We start from the raw sequence: 19784 nt of genomic DNA, 5'->3' as shown, positions 1-19784 counted from the left end.
TCTGATACATGAACCGAGTGTCTGTGATCTTGACTGAAATGACTGACCTCTGGCTGACCTTGCAAATGAAATTCTGGAATTCACCTAATTGTGTGCCATTCTTGACGTTTGCCAAAATGAATTCCTTGAATTCTCAACCATAACTGACACACCAAGATTGACAGACATCAGCAAAGGGACCTGGGAAGAGTAGACCAACAAACAGACAGGCAGCATGACCTTGCCCCCCATGGATGACCACTGGCAAATTTGACCAAGCAATTCTGGAACCCACATCCCCATGTGTATAAAGTTTGGTGCAATTCTTGGGTGGCCAAAGGACCAAGGAGTCAAGGAAAAGTCAGATAAACAAATGTTGCTCAAATTATAGTATTGGTGAACTTCAAACACCAAAAGACATCCCAAGAGTTTTGCCACCCTCAACAAAAAGAGTTAGTGTCCAAATGTGGTGCTAACTGAAGTTCTAGAAATTAACATGCAGTAGAAATCAGATAAATGGATCATATTCACCTCCAGCAATCTTCTCTGGTTTCTATTTTCTAAATCGATGGCTTTGACTGGGCAGTAGGAGAAATCAATAACATTGTGATAGTCTGAGGGATAATAGAACTTTTTTCTTAAGGCAGCACAAAGTTGTTCAGCATCTTCCCATCTTTTTGTTCAACTTAGTCATTTTCACAGCAGATCTGCGTGTTGACAAATTTTACAGTGGATCTCCTTTCTGGCACAATTCCACATTACATGGACAAATGTGGCAGGGGTGGGGTTTGAACCAGGAACCTTCCACACTGAAACAAAGCACACTAACCACTTGGGCACCACCCCTGCTCCAACTTGTAATTTTTAAAAAACGTCTTATTTTTGCAGCACTGATCCAGACAAGAACATAGAGGTGAGCACTCCGAGGTTAGAATTTCACAAAGGAAGCCTTCGTCGCGGAATAATGATGTGTGTAATTACAGGCGAGTCATGAGTCCTCGCTGATTGAGTTGCGCTTTTGTTCTCCGCAGATGTCACCGGAACACTGCGCGGAGCCAAAGCTGCCGCGGCCCATAGAACCTTTGAGTCGAATTAATACACGGATTGTTGGGAATGCATGAAAATGGCACCATGAAGTAAAGAGATTTGATTTAATTAAAGGATAAGTTCACATTTTTAACATATTCAAACATTAACAGATAAGCCTCTGGTGAGTTTCTCTGGGCATGATCCAGTATGCAGTGTTGACGACCCCACCAAGTGGAAAAGGTCAGGCGGGAGCCCACATTAGATGATTACTTTCCACAGGTGGGGATTGATCTGGAGATGGATATCGTTCCCCCGTGGCAGAGGTATTAGCACTGGTACCACAGTCTCTTATACAAAGAGACTGGTAGCGTGTTTTTGAAAACATGGCTGTGATTGGTGCATCTGATACGTCGGCCGCTATTGGCTATCATGCCACGATCTGTGATTGGCTGTGGCGTAACCGCCGAAAATGTAAGTTGGTTCCACTCCTCCAGAGACTGTGGTACCAGTGCTATGTTGTAAACAAAGGCTGCAGCCAATCAGAGAGCGGCGTGTCTCAGCCAATCAGCAAAATGTCAGAATCCTGACTAAAAGTCACTGACCAAATAACCCGACTCCTTTGCATTGGCTGGAGAAGTGGAACCAACTTACAGAGGTATGTGCTCAGAGGTCAGGGGTCATGGACCCTGCACCTGTGGCAGCCACAGCTGATTAGTCAGCTCTGATGTGTCCTTGAGTTTGATTGGCTGAGAAAACCTGACAGTTAATTAGCAGAGAAAACATGGAGGAAATGTGAAACTGTTCTTAAAATAAAACTTTACGTTGTTTCAAAGGGTCAATAAAAAAAAATCTCCTGGTGGAAGGTTCATTAGATGGAGATGCGCTGTGAAAACTCACCCTACATTTACTTTTTAATTTTTTTTTTTTTTTTTTACGAGGCAACTGGAGATGTTGCTAACAATGTGAGTAACGGATTATCTACTTAATTAATTACTTTATTTTTAAGAAAAAGAAGAAGCGTTCTGACGCTGGAGAGGGCTGGCGCGCGCCAGCGGCACGAGCGCAGTTTGCGCGCGGAGCCACGGGAGCGAACAGGAGGAATTTGTGGGACACGCGTGTGTCAATGAACACGCACTCTGCTGCTCGGAGAGGAGCCGCGAGTGACTCAGGAGAGAGAGAAAGAAAAAGAGAGAGAGAGAAGGAGCGATATGCTGCGCGCGGTCAAAACAAAAGAAGAAGAAGAAGAAGCCCGCTTCAATCTGTGGGTGCGCGCGCGTGCCGCCTCTGCGTTTACCACCGGACTGCACGCGCCAACTTCCCGCCCGCTTCCCCCCCAATCAAGTCATGTCTGATCCGGAGCGATGGGCAAGTTTGACGACAACGAGAGGATAATCCTCAACGTCGGCGGCACCAGGCACGAGACCTACAAGACCACCCTGAAGACGCTGCCGGGCACGCGACTCGCCCTGCTCGCCTCCGACTCGGACATCAACTCGGTGCTGGACCAGCTGCAACAAGTCCCCGGCTTCATCGAGTACAACGCGCGGACCAACGAGTACTTCTTCGACCGCCACCCGGGCGTCTTCGCCTACGTGCTGAACTACTACCGCACCGGGAAGCTGCACTGCCCGGCGGATGTGTGCGGACCGCTGTTCGAGGAGGAGCTGTCCTTCTGGGGCATCGATGAGACGGACGTGGAGCCGTGCTGCTGGATGACCTACCGGCAGCACCGGGACGCGGAGGAGGCGCTGGACGTGTTCGAGCTCAACGTGGACAACGGCGGCGACGAGGACGACGACATCGGGAAGAGGCTCGGCATCGAGGACGTGGCCGCGGAAGGCAACGTCAGCCTGTGGAGGAAGTGGCAGCCGGTCATCTGGAATCTCTTCGAGGATCCCTACTCTTCCCGAGCGGCGAGGGTAAGAAAAGTTTGTGCAAAAGTCTGGTGCTGTGACGTCGACCTGTTGCCCTTAACTGACAGGTGCTCAGTGCAGGGGCGGATCGATGCATGGGCGTGCCTGGGCGAAAGGCTAAGCGCCCCAATGTAAACTCGCAAAACCCAAGTTGGCAACTTCGGAAAAGTGTGCGTTCACTTGGTGAACTCTGGAAATGGCATGCATAACATATTCAAGCTCTTCCAAATCTGCAAAAAAAAAAAAACCCCCGTAAATAAGTTGTTACGACTTGCAAGATGGAATACGACACAATGCTAAAATACCCTCATCCGTATAAGCATAAAAATAGGAAATAGAATGTGACCTTTTAACATCTTGAAATAGGTCAAGGTTAGGCATCTTTGGATTTGTCTAAGGTCTGTGTCCCAAGAATGTTCCCTGTGAATTTGAAGACCCTGGCAGGAATAGAACCGGATGGACACAAAGCCTACGCACTACCCGATAATCATATTTTAGCCTCGGGTAAAAAATATCTCAATTGAGTGCATTTCTGTTCGTCATTTGGATTCTTTGACTATCGATTAGTGCAGATGCCTTTGCAGCAACTGTAACAGTGGCAACTTCATTAATATATAAAGAATGCAAATGTGATTTGCGAAAAGTGGTTAAGTAGCATTTGTAATATTACTGCTTCAACAGGCACGTCGGAGGATGCTGTGATTGTAGTTGTTATGACATCAAAGTTGGATAAATCTTGATGCAGAATTTCAAAGAAAAAAAATGTGACCACGCCACACATTTTAATAGTTTTGTCCAACTTGGAGCTTGAAATGTTCTACTTCTGACATAACAGAAATGTAGCATTTCTCTCTCATTCTGTTGTCCTTACAGATAATCCAACACATCGCTATGCAACAGCACTTGCTAGCAAAATCATTAAAGTCCATTCTTCTTCGGTTCCAGCTCGGGTTTCTCTATAGGTAGATTCCCAGTTTTCCATGCCTTATAGCTGTCCTAAGAGCGCCAAAGCTTGGGAAACTTGTGGCAAAGTAAATTGCAGCTGACAGTAACTTTTCTTTGGTGTGCCGCAAACTTTGTGCACATCATGAGTGAACTCTAGGGGAAGATTAACTCCTGGTACTTTGCTATGAGTAAACCCTAGGGACCCTAGGAGAACCAAGTCCTGGTACATTGTGCCCATCAGGAATCAACCCTAGGGGGGAAGCTAACTCTGGGCACTCTGTGCCCATCATGAATAAACTCGGGGGGGGAAATAACTCACTGTACTTTGTCTGTTCCCATCATTGGTAAACTCTAGAAGGAAAACTAACTACTTCTGGTACCTTTTCAGTGCATCTTATTGAAAACTCTGGAGAGAAGTAACTCTTGGTACTTTGTGCACGTCTTTAGTATACGTTATGGAACAAGGTTCATAGAAATGTGGCTCTGTGTGCCAGCTGCACCAAAAAACCGGCCTCAAGTATGACACAATAATCTATTTTGATTTGCCTGTTAGCAAAACATTCTAGGTTGATATAAGTTCCCGTTACTCAGCAGTAGTATACTTTGAGGACATTTATTGTGAAAGGTCAGAATGGAAGGAGTGTATCTTTTCTTTGCATTGTGTTGGACTTCAAAAGAAGTAGTTGTTCATTACAGGTTTCCAGAAAATGAGTGAAGAACAGGAGGAAAAATGTCAAAAATGAAGAAACTGTAGCAAGAACATTAATTATTAAAGTCAGTTGGCATTATTTCAGATTTTAAAAAAGATGATGATGATAATGAACAAAAATGGTACATTGTTGAGAGTGCATTTCAGATTAAAGTAATTTTTTTTATTATTATTATTATTATTTTTAGATGTACTCCCCTATTCTGTCGCCTTAGTCATGCTGCAGTTCCAATATTTTTGTTAATAATAATTGTAAATAATAGCAATGTATATCTTCAGTGACATTCATGTCTTCAGGTCCTCAAGCGTTGACATCGGATTCGAGAGACACCTGGGAGGATGTTATAAAGTTATGAGGCCACTGGACAGAGGTGGTTGTTGGTGTCAATGTCTTTCCAGGAGAAGGAAGGGCTGAGTTTTAAGGGTTCTGGTGCTTCCTGTCTGATTGTGTTTTGCGTTTCTGTGGGCATCATCCAGCACGTAGGTGCCTCAGTGTTGAGGAACCCAGTGACAAATTAATATTGCTTTCCAGAAATGTGGATGGACTGACTGTCTTTCTGGGCAGTTGCGATCAAAGGTGGTTCCATAGGGTGCTAGATGCTACAACACATGGAACCAGTGCATGCTCCACCTAGATGCACCCTGTTATGAATTTTCTCCAGCTGGGAAAATTCACAACTCCTTTAATATTCTGGGGACCAATCAATCCTTCAACTAGTTAAAGGTGGTGGTTGTGCGTAATGACCCCCCCCCCCCCCCAAAAAAAAAACTTCCATGATATGTATTCTTGTACTATTTGCATTCTTTGTGTTATGAAAGTTGTGCTTATTGGGTTGACGAAACAGTCATTTCAACTGTTTGTGTTTCTTCCATGTTGAAGAAACAAAATCTTACGGCGGCCTTGTTCGGCTGCTCAAACCCAGCAGCCTTCTGATGAGCACAAAAGAAATGTGCTGGACCTTTTATCGTTTACTAAATTAGCTCAGAGCCTCATTGTGGGAATAAATTTAGGCCATCTTTATTGTCTCTGTCATTTTTTGATCATCACTGCCGATTGTAAAGCGAGCATGGGGGGGGGGGGTGTCAAAGTGTGATTGCGGGGAGTTGGCAAAATGGATGCGATGTCTGTCTTTGAATAATATTTAACACTTAAAGAGTCTGAGGAGGGGAAATGAAGGAAATCAGTTACCGTATTGGAAGAGTATAGTGGTTAGGCTAAGCTTTGCCTTAGGCTGCTGATGCATGCTGGGTAATGGACAATAAATAGTTTCTTGACCAACAGGCTGAAATGCTACTGTAATAAATGGTTGCTGATGACTTCATTCATTTTGTGTCAGTAATTATTTCAAAAGAATAACATTGGCACTTTATGACATCACAGTTGATTGTAAGGTAGTTGCATAGATCTGTTGTTGAAAGTGTTGCCACTTTTTTGTGTCTTATGTGTAAAATCTCCTGTACTCTATATCATTTCTCTAGTGGGGGAAAATTTAATTAATTGTTATTTTACTGATTTAAAACACAAATACAAATGCAGACTACCAGTGAACAGGCAAAAACGTCATGCTGAGGTAAATGTGCACATTGTAATTGCCATATTTCAGGAGTATAAATCACTTTTTTTTTGTTTATTTTAAACTGGCTTGGGAGGTCTTGCAACTTAAAAGTATATTCCTAAATGAAAAAGTACTGCATTATCATTTGTGGCCGCAAGATGGCAGAGTCTACTTGAGTGACAAGCTGCTGCTGTATACCGAATGAGGTACTGTGATTCACACTCCAAAGAACAAGTTGAAATAAGAACAGCAATGGCAGCTTAGCTAATCAAAGCCTATTATGTTTTACAAATGCTTTTTTGTGTATATTATAAATTAAATAATGTGATAAGTTTTCAAATGTTTAATTGCATTGCTCTTTTACTTCATGTAAAAGTAACTCAAGCAATTAACTCAAATTTTCTGCATGGTACAATAATATTAATTAGCTCATTAGCTTCTGTTAACTAACGCTGTGTGTGTGTGTGTGTGTGTGTGTGTGTGTGTGTGTGTGTGTGTGTCTTATAAATAAATAAATAATGTTTTCAAGCATTTAATTGCATTGCACTTTTACCTCACATATGATGGTCTGTTCAGTTTATTTTTTGCCTGGTACAATATCTTGTTAGCATTGGATCGCTAGCATGTTGGTGTTATAAATGAAGGCAGTGCTGATTAAATACATTTTTCTTCTTGTTGCGTGATGTTGTTGATGTTCTTCTTGTTGCATGTTCCATGTTTCAAATATTTTTCGAGATATATGCCACTACAACTTGTGGTGTGTGTGTTTTTTTTTTTTGTTTGTTTGTTTGTTTGTTTTTTTGCTGCTTCATGATGCATTTTTTGATAGATGAGACTCTGGAAAATATTGTCATTAATTAATCAAAAGCTTTATTTCTATTTCCGTGACACTTGTGGTCCTCCATGGTCTGTCTTATCATGTTGGGACTCATTTCTTTGTATGAATTTAGATTTACTGTTTTTTTTTTATGATGAATAAAAATTTGTAGCACTTGGGGGACCAAGAAAAACAAAAAAATCTGATTGCACATTTCAGCCCTTGTAGTACAAGTGGTATTCTCAGTGTGGTCATGCTTTCAGAGATGTGAGGGCTTGAATGAGGCGCCGACTGGCGTCTGTGATTGGTTTGGCTTGTTTGCCCAATCAATATTTAATTGTTTCCTCTGGTGAGACTGCAATTTACATTTTTAATGACACAGGAAGAGTTGGGCTGGGGTTGTGAATGGCGAGCTCGCCGTTGGCATCGACCTTGTTCAGTAAATCTTTGTCTTATTCTGATTCATCATGAAAATGACTTGTCTACATTAAATGAGTATTTATTCCTGAATTGTATCATATTCCATATGTTTAACAATTGTTGAACAACTGTTGAGCATCAACAACTATTGATCTGATGCACACTGGCTGGAAATGAAGTCATTAAAGAGACACATTAGTCAAAATCTGTTTTATTCACATTTTGCATATAGATGTAGTTGCGATTTTATGTTAACATCTCAGAAGTCCCACAGTTCTTCAACTGTACATGTGAATTTTCCCCTGCTGCTGAAAATATGATTGTGCCATACCATTTTGTTTCTGCCCCCCCCCCCATGGCACAGTCAGTGGGCTGCATCATTCAGTCATGCAATATTTCACTTGTGAGCAAGACAACTTCAGTTGTACTGGTCCGATTGTCACCAAACTTGCTATGTGTATTACACGTAATGACCCCAAGAAACATATTTGCCTTGGAGTCAAAAGGTCAAAGGTCACTGGAGCATACTTTGTAAAACATTCTGTAGATTCAATAACTTCTTTGTTTTAACTGCTTGATTGACACCAAACTTGGTATGTGGGTGTGTTAGGTACGCGTATATTGATCCCCAGAAGCCTATTGACTTTGCGGTTAAAGGTCAAGTTCACTGGAGTGTATACTATAAAAATAAATAAATCTTGAGTTCAATAACGCCTTTCCCAATTGCCTGATTGTCACCAAATGTGGTATGGGTGTTAGATGTGGTGACACAAAGAAGTCTCTTTGTTTTGGGGTTAAAATCTCAAAGTTCAAAATTGGTGAACTGTGCTTTGGAAAAGCCTTCTGCAGAAAGGTGTCACTCGTCCTTGGTGAGCTTGTCAACATTTTACCAGAGCGCTGTGGGTTTGGGCAAATTGCACTTTTGTTAACTCTTGTTAGTGCACAGGCTGCAGCCCCATGCAAAACTATAAATAAGCCTCTGCGTTTCTGTAATAATGGAGTACCAACATTACAATCAACTGTGCATCAACAAATGAATCCAGAAGTGTTGTGCAGCAGCAGGTCTATACTCTCTTCCTTCTCTCTTTAATGTGCATGCTCTGACTTAATAGGGTCACATTATGCACTTTTTCCTCAAACTATACCCCCCCCCGTGCACTCGAATGACTTTCAGTGCCAAACTCTCTGATACTGGATCTTTCCGGCACGCCGCCATATAGCTGAGAAGTAGGAGGACTCCAAATGTTGTCCTCATCAGTTTTGACTGGGTGAGGATGTGGTTGATGTCTGCTTACAATGCAAGGCTTTAATGTTTCATTTTATGTTGTGGAGAATGAAGACGTTAACAGTGACACACACGCACAGTGCCGGAAAAATCTGCTACATTGGCACTACTAATTTTGCTTGTTTTCTGGGTCTGATGAAAACAGAAAAAGATTAAACATTTCGGGGATATTGAAGAATGGGATTTATCATGACACAGATGCAGTAACTGCGTCATCTAATGTTTCGTGCCAACCAACATGGTGGATCACACAATTGAATGACATCAGCTGCACAGGGGGCCTGACATGCCTCCTCTCACGCAGGCTCAGTGGGTGTGTCTCTTGACACGGAATCCAGATATGCAAGTCTGTGACATGTCATGGCAGACTAAATCAAGCTGTTTTAGGCCTATATTTAGCGTATAGTGGGTAGCGTCTACATGCATGGACACCAGATTGTGAGGCACTGAAGATGTTTAACACAAAACCCCAAACACATTTATCAGTTTCAAGTAGACAATAGTAGACTTTGCACAGTGTGACCCCTTAAACAGCTGGTGACGTTTTCCGCTATGTGACAGTCTTTGTTGTTGTTGTTTTTTTTTAATATGTAAAACCACAATTTGTGTGTGTGCCTGTGCGTGTTTTCTCATGTGCTAATCTGTTTGTCCTTCTCATGTCTCTGTAGTTTGCTGCTGCTGCTGGGTCGGGATGGTAAAAACTACAACACAAAAAAAAGGAAAAATAACATCCACCGCCTCTTTCATTTCCCATTTCTGCACTGCAAATCAGAATTTTAGCTGATGCCTGACTTTGTAGCACCTCCTCTAACACACACCTGCTGCCCGTCCTCCCACGATCCCATCTGAGACCGCGGCATGCTTTCTGCTACTTAAGAGGTTAAAAACCCTCCCAAACGTCTGGGTGCCCCCCTGCCGCACGCCTGAAGATGCCAAAAGCCAGGCTGCATGCTCAGCCTGCCTGTTGTCATGGCAACATCATCACTCATCACCATGGCCTGTTTTCCCTGAGACCCGTCCAGTCTGAAAGACTGACTGATTTCAGGAGCCTGCTCAACCATGATCCTGTAATGCTCAGTAACCCATTTGAGCGCTATCTTACTAGTTTGGAGACAGTAATGCCAAAAAAAATGGTGCTGGAGCGTGACTAATGCGGTTGATACTTGTCTGCATGTTTTCTTTTAACAGCTTCCAGTCAGAGTTGACACACGCAGATGTGCTTCAGTATCTTTTTTTCCTTATTCTTGTAAATAGACAATTCTATGGTAACGGAATTACAATTGTGGCATATTTTTACTGGTGAGTTAAAACGTTGCTGTCAGTGTAATTCCGTTACCGTAGAATTACCTATATTTATTGGGACATCTTTCTTCATGGATGTGCGTCACGTCCAGGTTTATGAGAGGCCTGGAAAACAGACAGCGAGGCCTCGCTGAGTAAATACAGGCTGAGGCGTAAACATCAGCAGACTTGATGCTGGGTAGCAGAGCAGAGCAAATGGCTGCCTGAGAGTGGGTGGTGACGGCACGCCGCCGGGCATCTTTGTAGCCTGTGCCAATCACATTAATCTACCCTGCCAGCCATCATCATACGCCGGTTTGGTTTATTATGATAACTATGTACAGGAACATGACTGGGCGCTGCAGGAAGCTACAACAGGACTTTGAAGTTCATCTTCTACATTACCAGCTTCAGGCCTGTATCAGTCTGCAAGACCCCCCCCCCCCCCAACATTTGGTGGCATGTTTCCTTTGTGAAACTTTGGACACACAGTCTTGTAATAACACAACCGCTTACAACACCAGGAGCAGTGAGCAGGTTTCTCCATGTGGAACTGGAATTGCGTCAAAGGGCATCCGGCATGGAACTTGTACCAGAACTTGTTACTTGTTAAACTAAACTGAAATTTGAAATTCCTTTGTCCCTCGAAGGGTGTTCTCAGGGCGTGGTTACTCGGTGTTAATAATAGGTGATAAAGGACCACAAACCCGACACTGTCATTGAGTTTTTCTTCCACGATTGACTGCTCAACGGAACCAAAGTTTGCTTGATTTATGTCAGTCCGACGTCTTTTCATGGTAACATTCCTGTATTGCGAGTTAGCATGCTAACATCTCTGTAAGATGTCTTGTAAATCACTTCAGGGGTATTGTCTGGGTACAAGCCCAAGCAGTGGGTCACTCCTCTGAGTCTGGACTGCTTGAGGTTTCTTCCTGAAATGATCAGAGGTAGTTTTTCCTTACCACTGTCGCCTGTGTGCTTGCTCTAGGGTTTGGTAAGGTTAGACCTTACTTGTGTGAAGTGCCTTGATGAAGCTTTGTTGTGATTTGGTGCTATATAAATAAATTTAATTGAAATTGAATACAAAAACAGCATTTTGTAGATTTCAAAGTGTATTTTTTGCTAACTTTATACAGGAAAATATACAAGGAAAAAATGTAAAACCTGTCAGATTTATGCAGAAATACAACTATTTCACAGAGTATTCTGGTATCTTGGATTATTTTGTTTGGGCGAGCAACCAGCTGATGTCACGCTGCCTTTTTACTCAGATTTGCATTTGCCGTGTCATTCAGCATTTGCATAAAACAGACTTCTCGTCTATTTTGGCCCCACCTACCTGGTGGTATAGTGACCCTTGTCTCTTGTCACTGCAGAGCGCTCACTTTGATGGATGAATGGCAGGTTGTCGCTTTGTGCCTGTCAGTTGTAGCTAATGCGACTATAGGGTCACTGTGACACTGCCAATGTGGGTGTTTCCTGTAGTAAGTGTGACTGCAGTTGGACCTACGTGCTACACATCTGTGTCCATGTGGTGGCAGTAATGCACTCAAAGCTACCCTCCAAATGGAAGTCACAGTAGTAGAAGAAGAGGAAGACTCAATTCAAACTGCTGTGTTGTTGCCAAGAACACAAGTGCATGTTGTGGACAGCAGCAACAGTACTGGACTCCAGTCACTGGGTGCAGATCGTCTCTTTTCTCTGGCCCTTATAATTTTGGAAAATGAACCCCCGCACAACGCATGAATGTGAACACGTTCTATAAGGAAGGTGACTTGTGTGGAGTTTCCCATCAGGCCGTGCTCTCCACACAAAGTGAAGGACGCATTCTCGCTTTGTGTTTTGTGTTTTGATTCCTCCGCTGTAGATTAAAGTGTCAGATTTGGCACCATGTGATTATGGTGTTATTCTGAGACCTTAAACTCTTGGTGACTCATTCCTTTGTGTGGACCTTTTCAATTGTTCCACACTATTCATGGGCCGATTAGAACACCAGAGGAAAATAAAGTTTTATTACATGAAAGTCACAATTTAATTTTTACAACATCTCAAGAGCAGGAAGACACTTCCTAAAGATAGTAAATTAAAAACAATTCTCCAAGCACTGCTGTGTTTTTATTTTTAATCCATTTATTTATTTATGTAACATGTATAATAGCAGTTTTTTTTAAATTAATGGGTAAATTATTCAATAACTATTTTTCTTCTGTGTTCAACTTTGTAATGGAATTGCAATGTAGCTGAATATGAAACTGTATTTTCACAACCACATGTGAATGTATTTCATGAGGCATGTGACTCAAAAATATTCCAGAATTGGTCCCGGACCATATCAGAATTCTACTGAGCAAGACCTACTGAAGTGTGCAAAGTGTATTGGTTTGCAAGCAAATGTATTGTTCAAATTTCCAGTCTTCAGGAAAAATTAAAAAGCATGTAAGATCAAATCATTGAAAGGCTGATCTGCAGCTTGAACATTAGGTTTCAAGCTTTCTCCTGGCACTGGAAGTTCACAGTGTTCTTCCAGAAATGGCAGTAAGACTCGATGGGAAAACAAAAGTCAGTTTGTTTTTGTTTGCGTAGTTCGCAACAAATCCACAACCAGGAATTTGAGTGGATCATTGTTTTAATGATGGATCAGTTTTCTCAATCATGGTTTAAGCAGCAATAATGGGATTTTAAAAATAGCAGTCTGGAGTTGGGATTTGTTTTTAAATTCACTGTTTCATTTAACTGTTTTGCAAAAATTGTTGGTGATTGCATGGCTTTTTTTAGCAAATGAAAAATCGGACTCGAACCTGCAGCACCTGGGCCTTTGAGAGCTTCTTAATGTCGCCTGACTGGTGCTGGATAGCGGCGCCATGTTTGATTGACACCTGTGGTATTCATAACAGAATGAAAATTTGTACAGAACGTGTGGCCAAAAAAACCCCAAACAAATTATTTGATAAATTGTCTTGAAAATGGAGCTGCAGGTGCAGAATAGAAGTCATGTTAATAACAGATGTGCAGGATGTGCTCCACTTTCAAGATTTAGACACATTTACAAAGATTGACACATTGACAAATAATTAGTGGCAGGTAGTTTTTGGCTTCTGCTGCATGTTCTCTAGAGCTTCTTCTAGTTTTCTTTCTGCAAGTGATTAGGAGGGACTTCATTTTAGCAACCGTCTGAAAGTACAATGGATTTATATATATTTATTTTTAAGCCATACCACGAAGTTTTAACGCTCTACAACTATTAGAGATTCAGCCATCGGCTTTGGAGAAACGACGTTCAGTTCTGCTGTTTTTAACACTCATCCAAGGAATCCATCAAAGCACATGAGTCATTTCTATTTATTCTCTCCTCATTTGAATGATGTGTAAAGGAGAGAGCGATGCACGAAGGATGACATAACACCAACAAGGATAATGGTAATAATGAATAGTGGGTAAGCATTGCTATGGAGATTACTCTGTCCTTCATCAAAGAGCAATTTTAAAAAAGAAAGCATTCAGTTTGGTAAATCTTTTGTGACTTTGGTCATCAGCCGGCATGATGTGCTTTGGATTATGAATGAGTAGACTTTTTTTGCATGTGACAGTGCATGCATGACATTCCCAGCTGCAACACCCCTCTGTCGTGTATGTGTGTGTGTGTGTGTGTGTGTGTGTGTGTGTGTGTGTGTGTGTGTGTGTGTGTGTGTGTTCTACAGATGCAACAAATGATATAAGTGGAAGTTATTAATCAATCATTCAAGGTCTTTCAATAATATCAAGAGTTCTGCAGCAGCATTATGCAAAAATGCTAAACATGGAACAAAAAGGAAAAACTGGAAAAATGAGAAGCTCCCAAATGTCAGATAACTGATGATTAGGAACGCTAAATATTAAACATGAATAAAATTAAAATTTGGCCTCTGAAATAGAACAAAAACATGTTGATCAATTCAACAGTATACAAATAATGAATGTTTGAGTTCAGTGGAAGAATATTTCATGAGGTGAAAGCTGGAATGTTCCATTCAATGAGGAGACTTGTATTTTTCCCCATTTTCAGACATTTATAGACCAAACAACTAATGGATTAATCTAGAAAATCAACAGATGAATTGATGATGAAAATAATTTAGTTGCGGCTGAATTAAATATGGTAGGGTTTTATTTTCTGTCTTTTTGTCTCAGAAAGAGGCACAGCTGTGTGCAAGATTTTCTTCCCTTTATTCTATGACTGCTTTTTTTTTTTCCATTTCTGGCACTTTGTATTCTTTCAATATTGTGAGTGTTTTTTTGTTTGTTTGAATTGTTTTTTTAAATTGTAAAATAAATACTTTTAATAAAATATTTGAATGCAAAGTTGAAACTTGTTGGTAGAATTTATCATGATTTACTAGTTAAAAAAAACAATGACTAACCACAAAATAATCAAGGCTCATAACAAATAATATGTATATGTCGCGGACACATGAACGAGCGAAGGTCTTCAGCTCACCATGTCATTTAGTTCTACGGATGGGTATTGATAAGATTTTATCGATTCCACTTATCAATCTGATTACTTAGCGATTCCCTTATTAATACCTTTTGTGAATTTTCTGTGCACTAAAAGTAGGTTTTACAGGTTTTCCATGTCAACAGCATTTTATTGAGTCGTAAAGTAAATAAATATGAAATTGTTCACTGGGTCCTTGATCTTGGGACATAAATAGAAATAAACCAAATTTGTAGTTTTTGTCAAAAGCATTTCCTTTCAGACATTAATGGCATGAATGTCACTCCATACCGCTGAGCTGAGCTCAGCCAGCTGCACGTCAGCATCAGTGTAATTCATAAAGAACGCAGGACGTCTCAGTTTGGGAGGAAAAACATGTTTTTAGGATGATTCTTGTTTCTTGCATGTAACAAGACAAGAATTCCAGTTAGTGAATTTAATCCGCACAAAAGTGACTCACTATTGTCATTTTTAAATGGCTTTGAGAGGGGCTATGAAGCGAACTTGCCACTTCTGAAAAGCAGCGAAGCAATGAAGCAACGAAGCAGTGGGTCAGAGCACTACTTCGTTGGTTCAAGCGTCAAGAACAGCTGCTGCAGAAGCGGATGATTACAGACCCGCTGCAGGCTCTGAAATCAACAAAGAGAAATGATCATTTTCCCGACAAACGCCCTCAAAAACAACGGTCGCTCTGAAGGACCGATAAGGGAATCGTTAAGCAAAAAGACTATTGATGTCAGCGGATCGAATCATTTCTTGCCATTTCTGGTTTGTGGCTTCGTCTACCATCGGTTTGTGGCTTTTTACAGCTTTTTCAACAATGTTGTCCAGTTTGTGGCTTTTTCTCCACTGGAGAGATTTTTTTTGTTTGTTTGTTTCTACCTTTGTCTACCGTATAGCGAGCTTTGTGCCGCTGCGCGGTGCTCCCCTCGTATTAGATTAACTGAAAAATGATCCATAGATTAATCAATTACAAAAATAATCACTAGTTACAACCCTAATCTGAAATGGTTTGTTACTTTATTAAATAAAGCAGATAAAAATTCTCTGTAATAATAAATATTGTATTCCATAACATTTTGAAATTGTTAAAACTTCGGCTTTCACAGGTTTTTCTGTACACACAGACACATTCACTCACTGTCCAACTAATTAGTATGTAATCAAGAATGAAGTAATTATCTAATTTCTATGACAAAAGGGTTTGTGTAAAACCCGAACTTTTCATGAAGTGCTTATGTCCTGACGTATCTGTGCTGCTTGAGTCTCATTATACCTGACATCGATTGGTGTGTGGATGTGCCCGTGCCCAACGTTGGCTTGATGTCAGTTTGGCAGATAACTTTATTTTGGGGGGGGCAGGTAAATAAGTGAAAACATTCCTTTAGTTGCAACTGCACTATTTTTGCTATTTTATTATTATTATCATCATTATTATTTTTCACCAGCAGCACACAAGGGCACTTTTTTTTTATCAGAAATTAAAATTTTCAACTTCTACCACCTTTTGCAGTGACGACAAAACAAATGTTTTATCTTTATAAGGAGAACAGACGGTGAGAGCTGGTTTCAAGTGGAGTGAGTCACCCGGTTTTAATTAAGCAAACGTGAATAATTTGTGCGATACTACAGAGAAGGATTGAGCTACATCCTCAGAAAAAGTTCAAATTTTAGCAACCATTAGAGCCAGAGCTTACTTTTTAAAATATAACTGTATAAAAAAACCAAAACTGTTCCAGTTAATTATCTTCAAGCTCCAATTAATGAAACTGTTGTTGTTTGTTTCTTCTACTCTTCAATTGGTGACGGTATCCCACCTCAACTCAAGTCCAGACTATCAAAAAAACACAGCAATTGAATTAGGCCTCGGTTCAGTTTGATCAGGATGGTCAGGCCATATATTGTCCTTTTCTCCAGACCTTTGCCTGATCATCAGATCACACGTTTTGAAATGTTACTGTGTGTGTGTGTGGTGGAAACAGGAGCACGAGTGTGTATGTGTGAGATCGTCACCTCGAAATGGAAGACATGGTGGACGGATTTCACAAAATGCATGTGACTCAACATTTGTTGGAAAGAGTGCGTTTTATTGCTCAATTTGCAAAGAGAAATTGATGTCAATTGATGTCAAAAAGAAATTGATGTCAGAAATTGAGGACTGTGAGGAGTGCTGGTGAGATTGGAACAGATGAAAGGGGAAGCGTGCTGGTGTCGGGTCTTGTTCTTTGATGTCCATCTCAGCAGGAAAATGCCCCACCAGGTGCTGGATGACATGGCACACACACACAGTGTGGCACAACGAGGTACACGGTCAGAACGGCTTTGGATGATGTGAGTATTTCTGCGTTTATGGATGTGACTGCATGCATGTTGACGGCGTGGTCGTCTCCTGCACTTGCTGGCTGACATGACGAGCTCTGACTCACTTGAGCTCCATGAGCCATATGTTTGGACTGAGTGCTGAATAATTAATGCTCATCCTTTCACTCTAAAAGACTGAGCACATCCCAAGGACAATAGATTTTCTGAAAGTTCTTTTCTCTGGCACCATCTTCACAACCCTGAGGCTCGCACATTAAAAGGTAATTAATAAATCAGACTTTCAGTGTGATTTGTGTCTCTTGAATCTGTGCCCCAGTTGGCCGAGTCTCGAAGTTACAGAGCGCACACTGAATGCACCGAGGTCATGTCAAAGGATCATACTCAATATTTACAATTTCTACACAGAAGCTTGCTGACAAATGTTTTCCGACACCTATACGAGGGGTGATTGAAAAGTCTTGAGCCTGACCCAGAAAACGTAGGGCGTGATTCTCCATCTTTTGCATTCTAAGAAACTAACTTTCTGGCTCAGGCTCAAGACTTTGCAATCGGCACTCGTAACTGAAATGTAGGAAACTGTATTTAAACTCTCCACAGCAAGCGTCACTTGGATTCCGATCGTTGTAGTAAATTATCATTGTGAACAATTCACCTGTCTGTCTGTTTGTTTTTTAATCACAATTTTATAATGGAATCGGTAACTTTACTATTAAGTAAGGGCATAATAATTGACCATTACAAAGCAAAAATAAATTTTTAAGTAATGGATACAACTACACAGATTTAAATGTTATGAAACAAAGGGTCAGTCTTGTTGACAGACACTGCACGTGGTTGCTATGGGAAGCTTCTGCCGGTCAGAATCTTGCTGACTCTCTCCCCTCTGTATTATTCAATTACGTGTTTTTGAAGACTTCCACTCTCGTGTGGATTATTGCTCACCAGCTGGCTCGTTCCCACACATATTCTTCCGAGGTCTTCCAGTCGATGGAGCAGTTGAGGTTGTGCTTGAGAAGGTCCTTGTAGTGTTTTCATTTTCTCTTCTCTGGACTGTTTTCTTTAAATCAGCCGGGAGTAGAAGATCTGCTTGGGGAGTCAACCCTTGTCCATCCCAAAGATGTGACCCACCCAACGAAGGTTGTTCTTGATGATGACGCATTCTATGTTCTGGAGCTTGGCTTCAGCCAGGGTGCTGATGTTGGTAGTCTTCCCACCTGTTGCAAGGATACTCCTCAGGCAACATTGGTGGAATTGCTCAAGGGTCTTCAGATGGCGGTGGTAGGTGGTCCAGGTCTCAGATCCGTACAGCAGGGTTGGCATGGTGACAGCTTTGTTGATGAGCAGCTTTGTCTCTTGTGGAAGGTCTCTGTTATTGAAAACACGGGTGAATAGCTGGCCAAAGGCAACCACCATTATTATGAATGATTTGCTAATCCTGCAACATAATTAATATTCATATTAGTTAGTTATGTTGTGTTCCCTGTTAGGATGGTTGTGGAGACATACACCAAATACTTTGAGCAGAATCAAGGATACAATGCACACACACAGATGAGGTCAGACAACTTACCAAAAATCTTTGGCGATGCGAGTACTAATGTGATCCGAAAGGCTGAACATGGGTCAATGGATTCACAGATGTGGGTCAGACACAAGCTTGACTTTCACTTCAGTGGGTTATTTGACATGATGAAGGAACCTCATTGGTTGCAATCAGAGATATCTAAGAAGTCAAATTAGATATGTGGCTTGACAGTGACATGGGGTAAATAAATCTAAGTTCCACAGATGCAGCAAGCCCGTACTTGAATGAAACTGGTACAGCTGAGGCTTGCTTTGTCAGATATACCAGCAGACTGGACCAAACCAAAATCTCTAGGGTGTTTAACCAGCTATATGTTTGGCCTCAGACAAAAATATAAACTTTTTGCAGATGATAGTCGTTCTTAGTATTATTGTGGAAGATTAACCATAAAAAGTAATGAAACTGCGAAACATGTTTGTCACATCATTTAGTTGGTGGTGGCTCATGGATTGTTAGAGGCATAAGACATTACTGTAATGTACATAAATAGCACTCTTGTAGCACTATGGTATTTTGTCTTACTTTTTGTCTTCTTGTAACAATACCTCATTCAGTCCTTAATCGTCTCATTAATTCTGCAGTCACATGAGCGACTGGCGAATTATATTAACTTGGTCTTAAATTGGAAATGCCGGAAATGACTGTCGCTAATTTGGAACAATTATACTCACACATATAATATGACTACCATTTTACTTAAGAAACAGGTAGTGATACCGGGAAAAGAGATATATAACTGTTTTTTTTTTGCGATAGGATGGAGTGTAATCAACGGACCTCATACTCACTCTACCCTGCCTCACTTGAAAGAAGTAATTTTCTATGTAGAACTTGAAATCCCAACAGCAACTTTGAATGAAAGTGACTTGTATCTAGCAACCATTTTCATAAGACTGTGTGCTTTTCTGTGCAACGTCACGAATCTTGTACTTGAAGTTGTGACATTTTCTTTAGAAATACAGTTTCTGACTGTGGTTATAGGATTGTTTGATAACACCCAACACTATTTGTGCTATGAATATAAATGCATTGCAGATAAATGTGTTGAATCTATAGACGTCTCTGACATTGTGCCCTTGACCTATGCCTGGTAAGTCTAGAATGCTCTTGGGGTGCTTTTTTTTTTTTTTGCAAATGTAAGTTATTCTAAGTAGTTGGAAGGAGTTTGTTCAATATTTACTCTGCAACTTAAAGCAAAAAGACTCCAGAAGGCTGAGCAACTAGTAGGCTGCATCAACCTTCAGTTGCTAAGTGACGGCATATCAAACCCAAGATAAAGGAGGTAGACGGACTGGAATACTGTTTTTATTCGACTGCAAACACTGCATTACTAAACCTATTAACCATTTGTTTGAGACTTTCTGGAAGTATATTGAATGTATCCAGTGTGTGTGTATGTGTGTATGTATGTGTGTGTGTGTATATATATATATATATATATATATATATATATATATATATATATATAT

The 19784-nt window shown here is 40.9% G+C and overlaps 1 protein-coding gene across 3 annotated transcripts in view; it reads left to right on the top strand.

The window, feature by feature from the left end:
- The first annotated feature begins 2273 nt into the window (after positions 1 to 2273).
- Positions 2274 to 19784, top strand: part of kcnc2 (potassium voltage-gated channel, Shaw-related subfamily, member 2) — a 101397-nt gene continuing 83886 nt past the window's right edge. For all 3 annotated transcript variants that reach the window (XM_034162995.1, XM_034162993.1, XM_034162996.1), the window contains exon 1: positions 2274 to 2927. In XM_034162995.1, coding sequence (XP_034018886.1) covers positions 2370 to 2927 — 558 coding nt within the window. In that variant the 5' untranslated portion in view covers positions 2274 to 2369. The remainder of the gene's footprint in view (positions 2928 to 19784) is intronic.

This window comes from Thalassophryne amazonica, chromosome 22 (genome assembly GCF_902500255.1).
Source record: "Thalassophryne amazonica chromosome 22, fThaAma1.1, whole genome shotgun sequence".
In the NCBI taxonomy this organism is placed as follows: Eukaryota; Metazoa; Chordata; class Actinopteri; order Batrachoidiformes; family Batrachoididae; genus Thalassophryne; species Thalassophryne amazonica.
The sequence above is the reverse complement of the archived record's forward strand: the minus strand, read 5'-3'. Positions and strand labels throughout refer to the sequence as shown.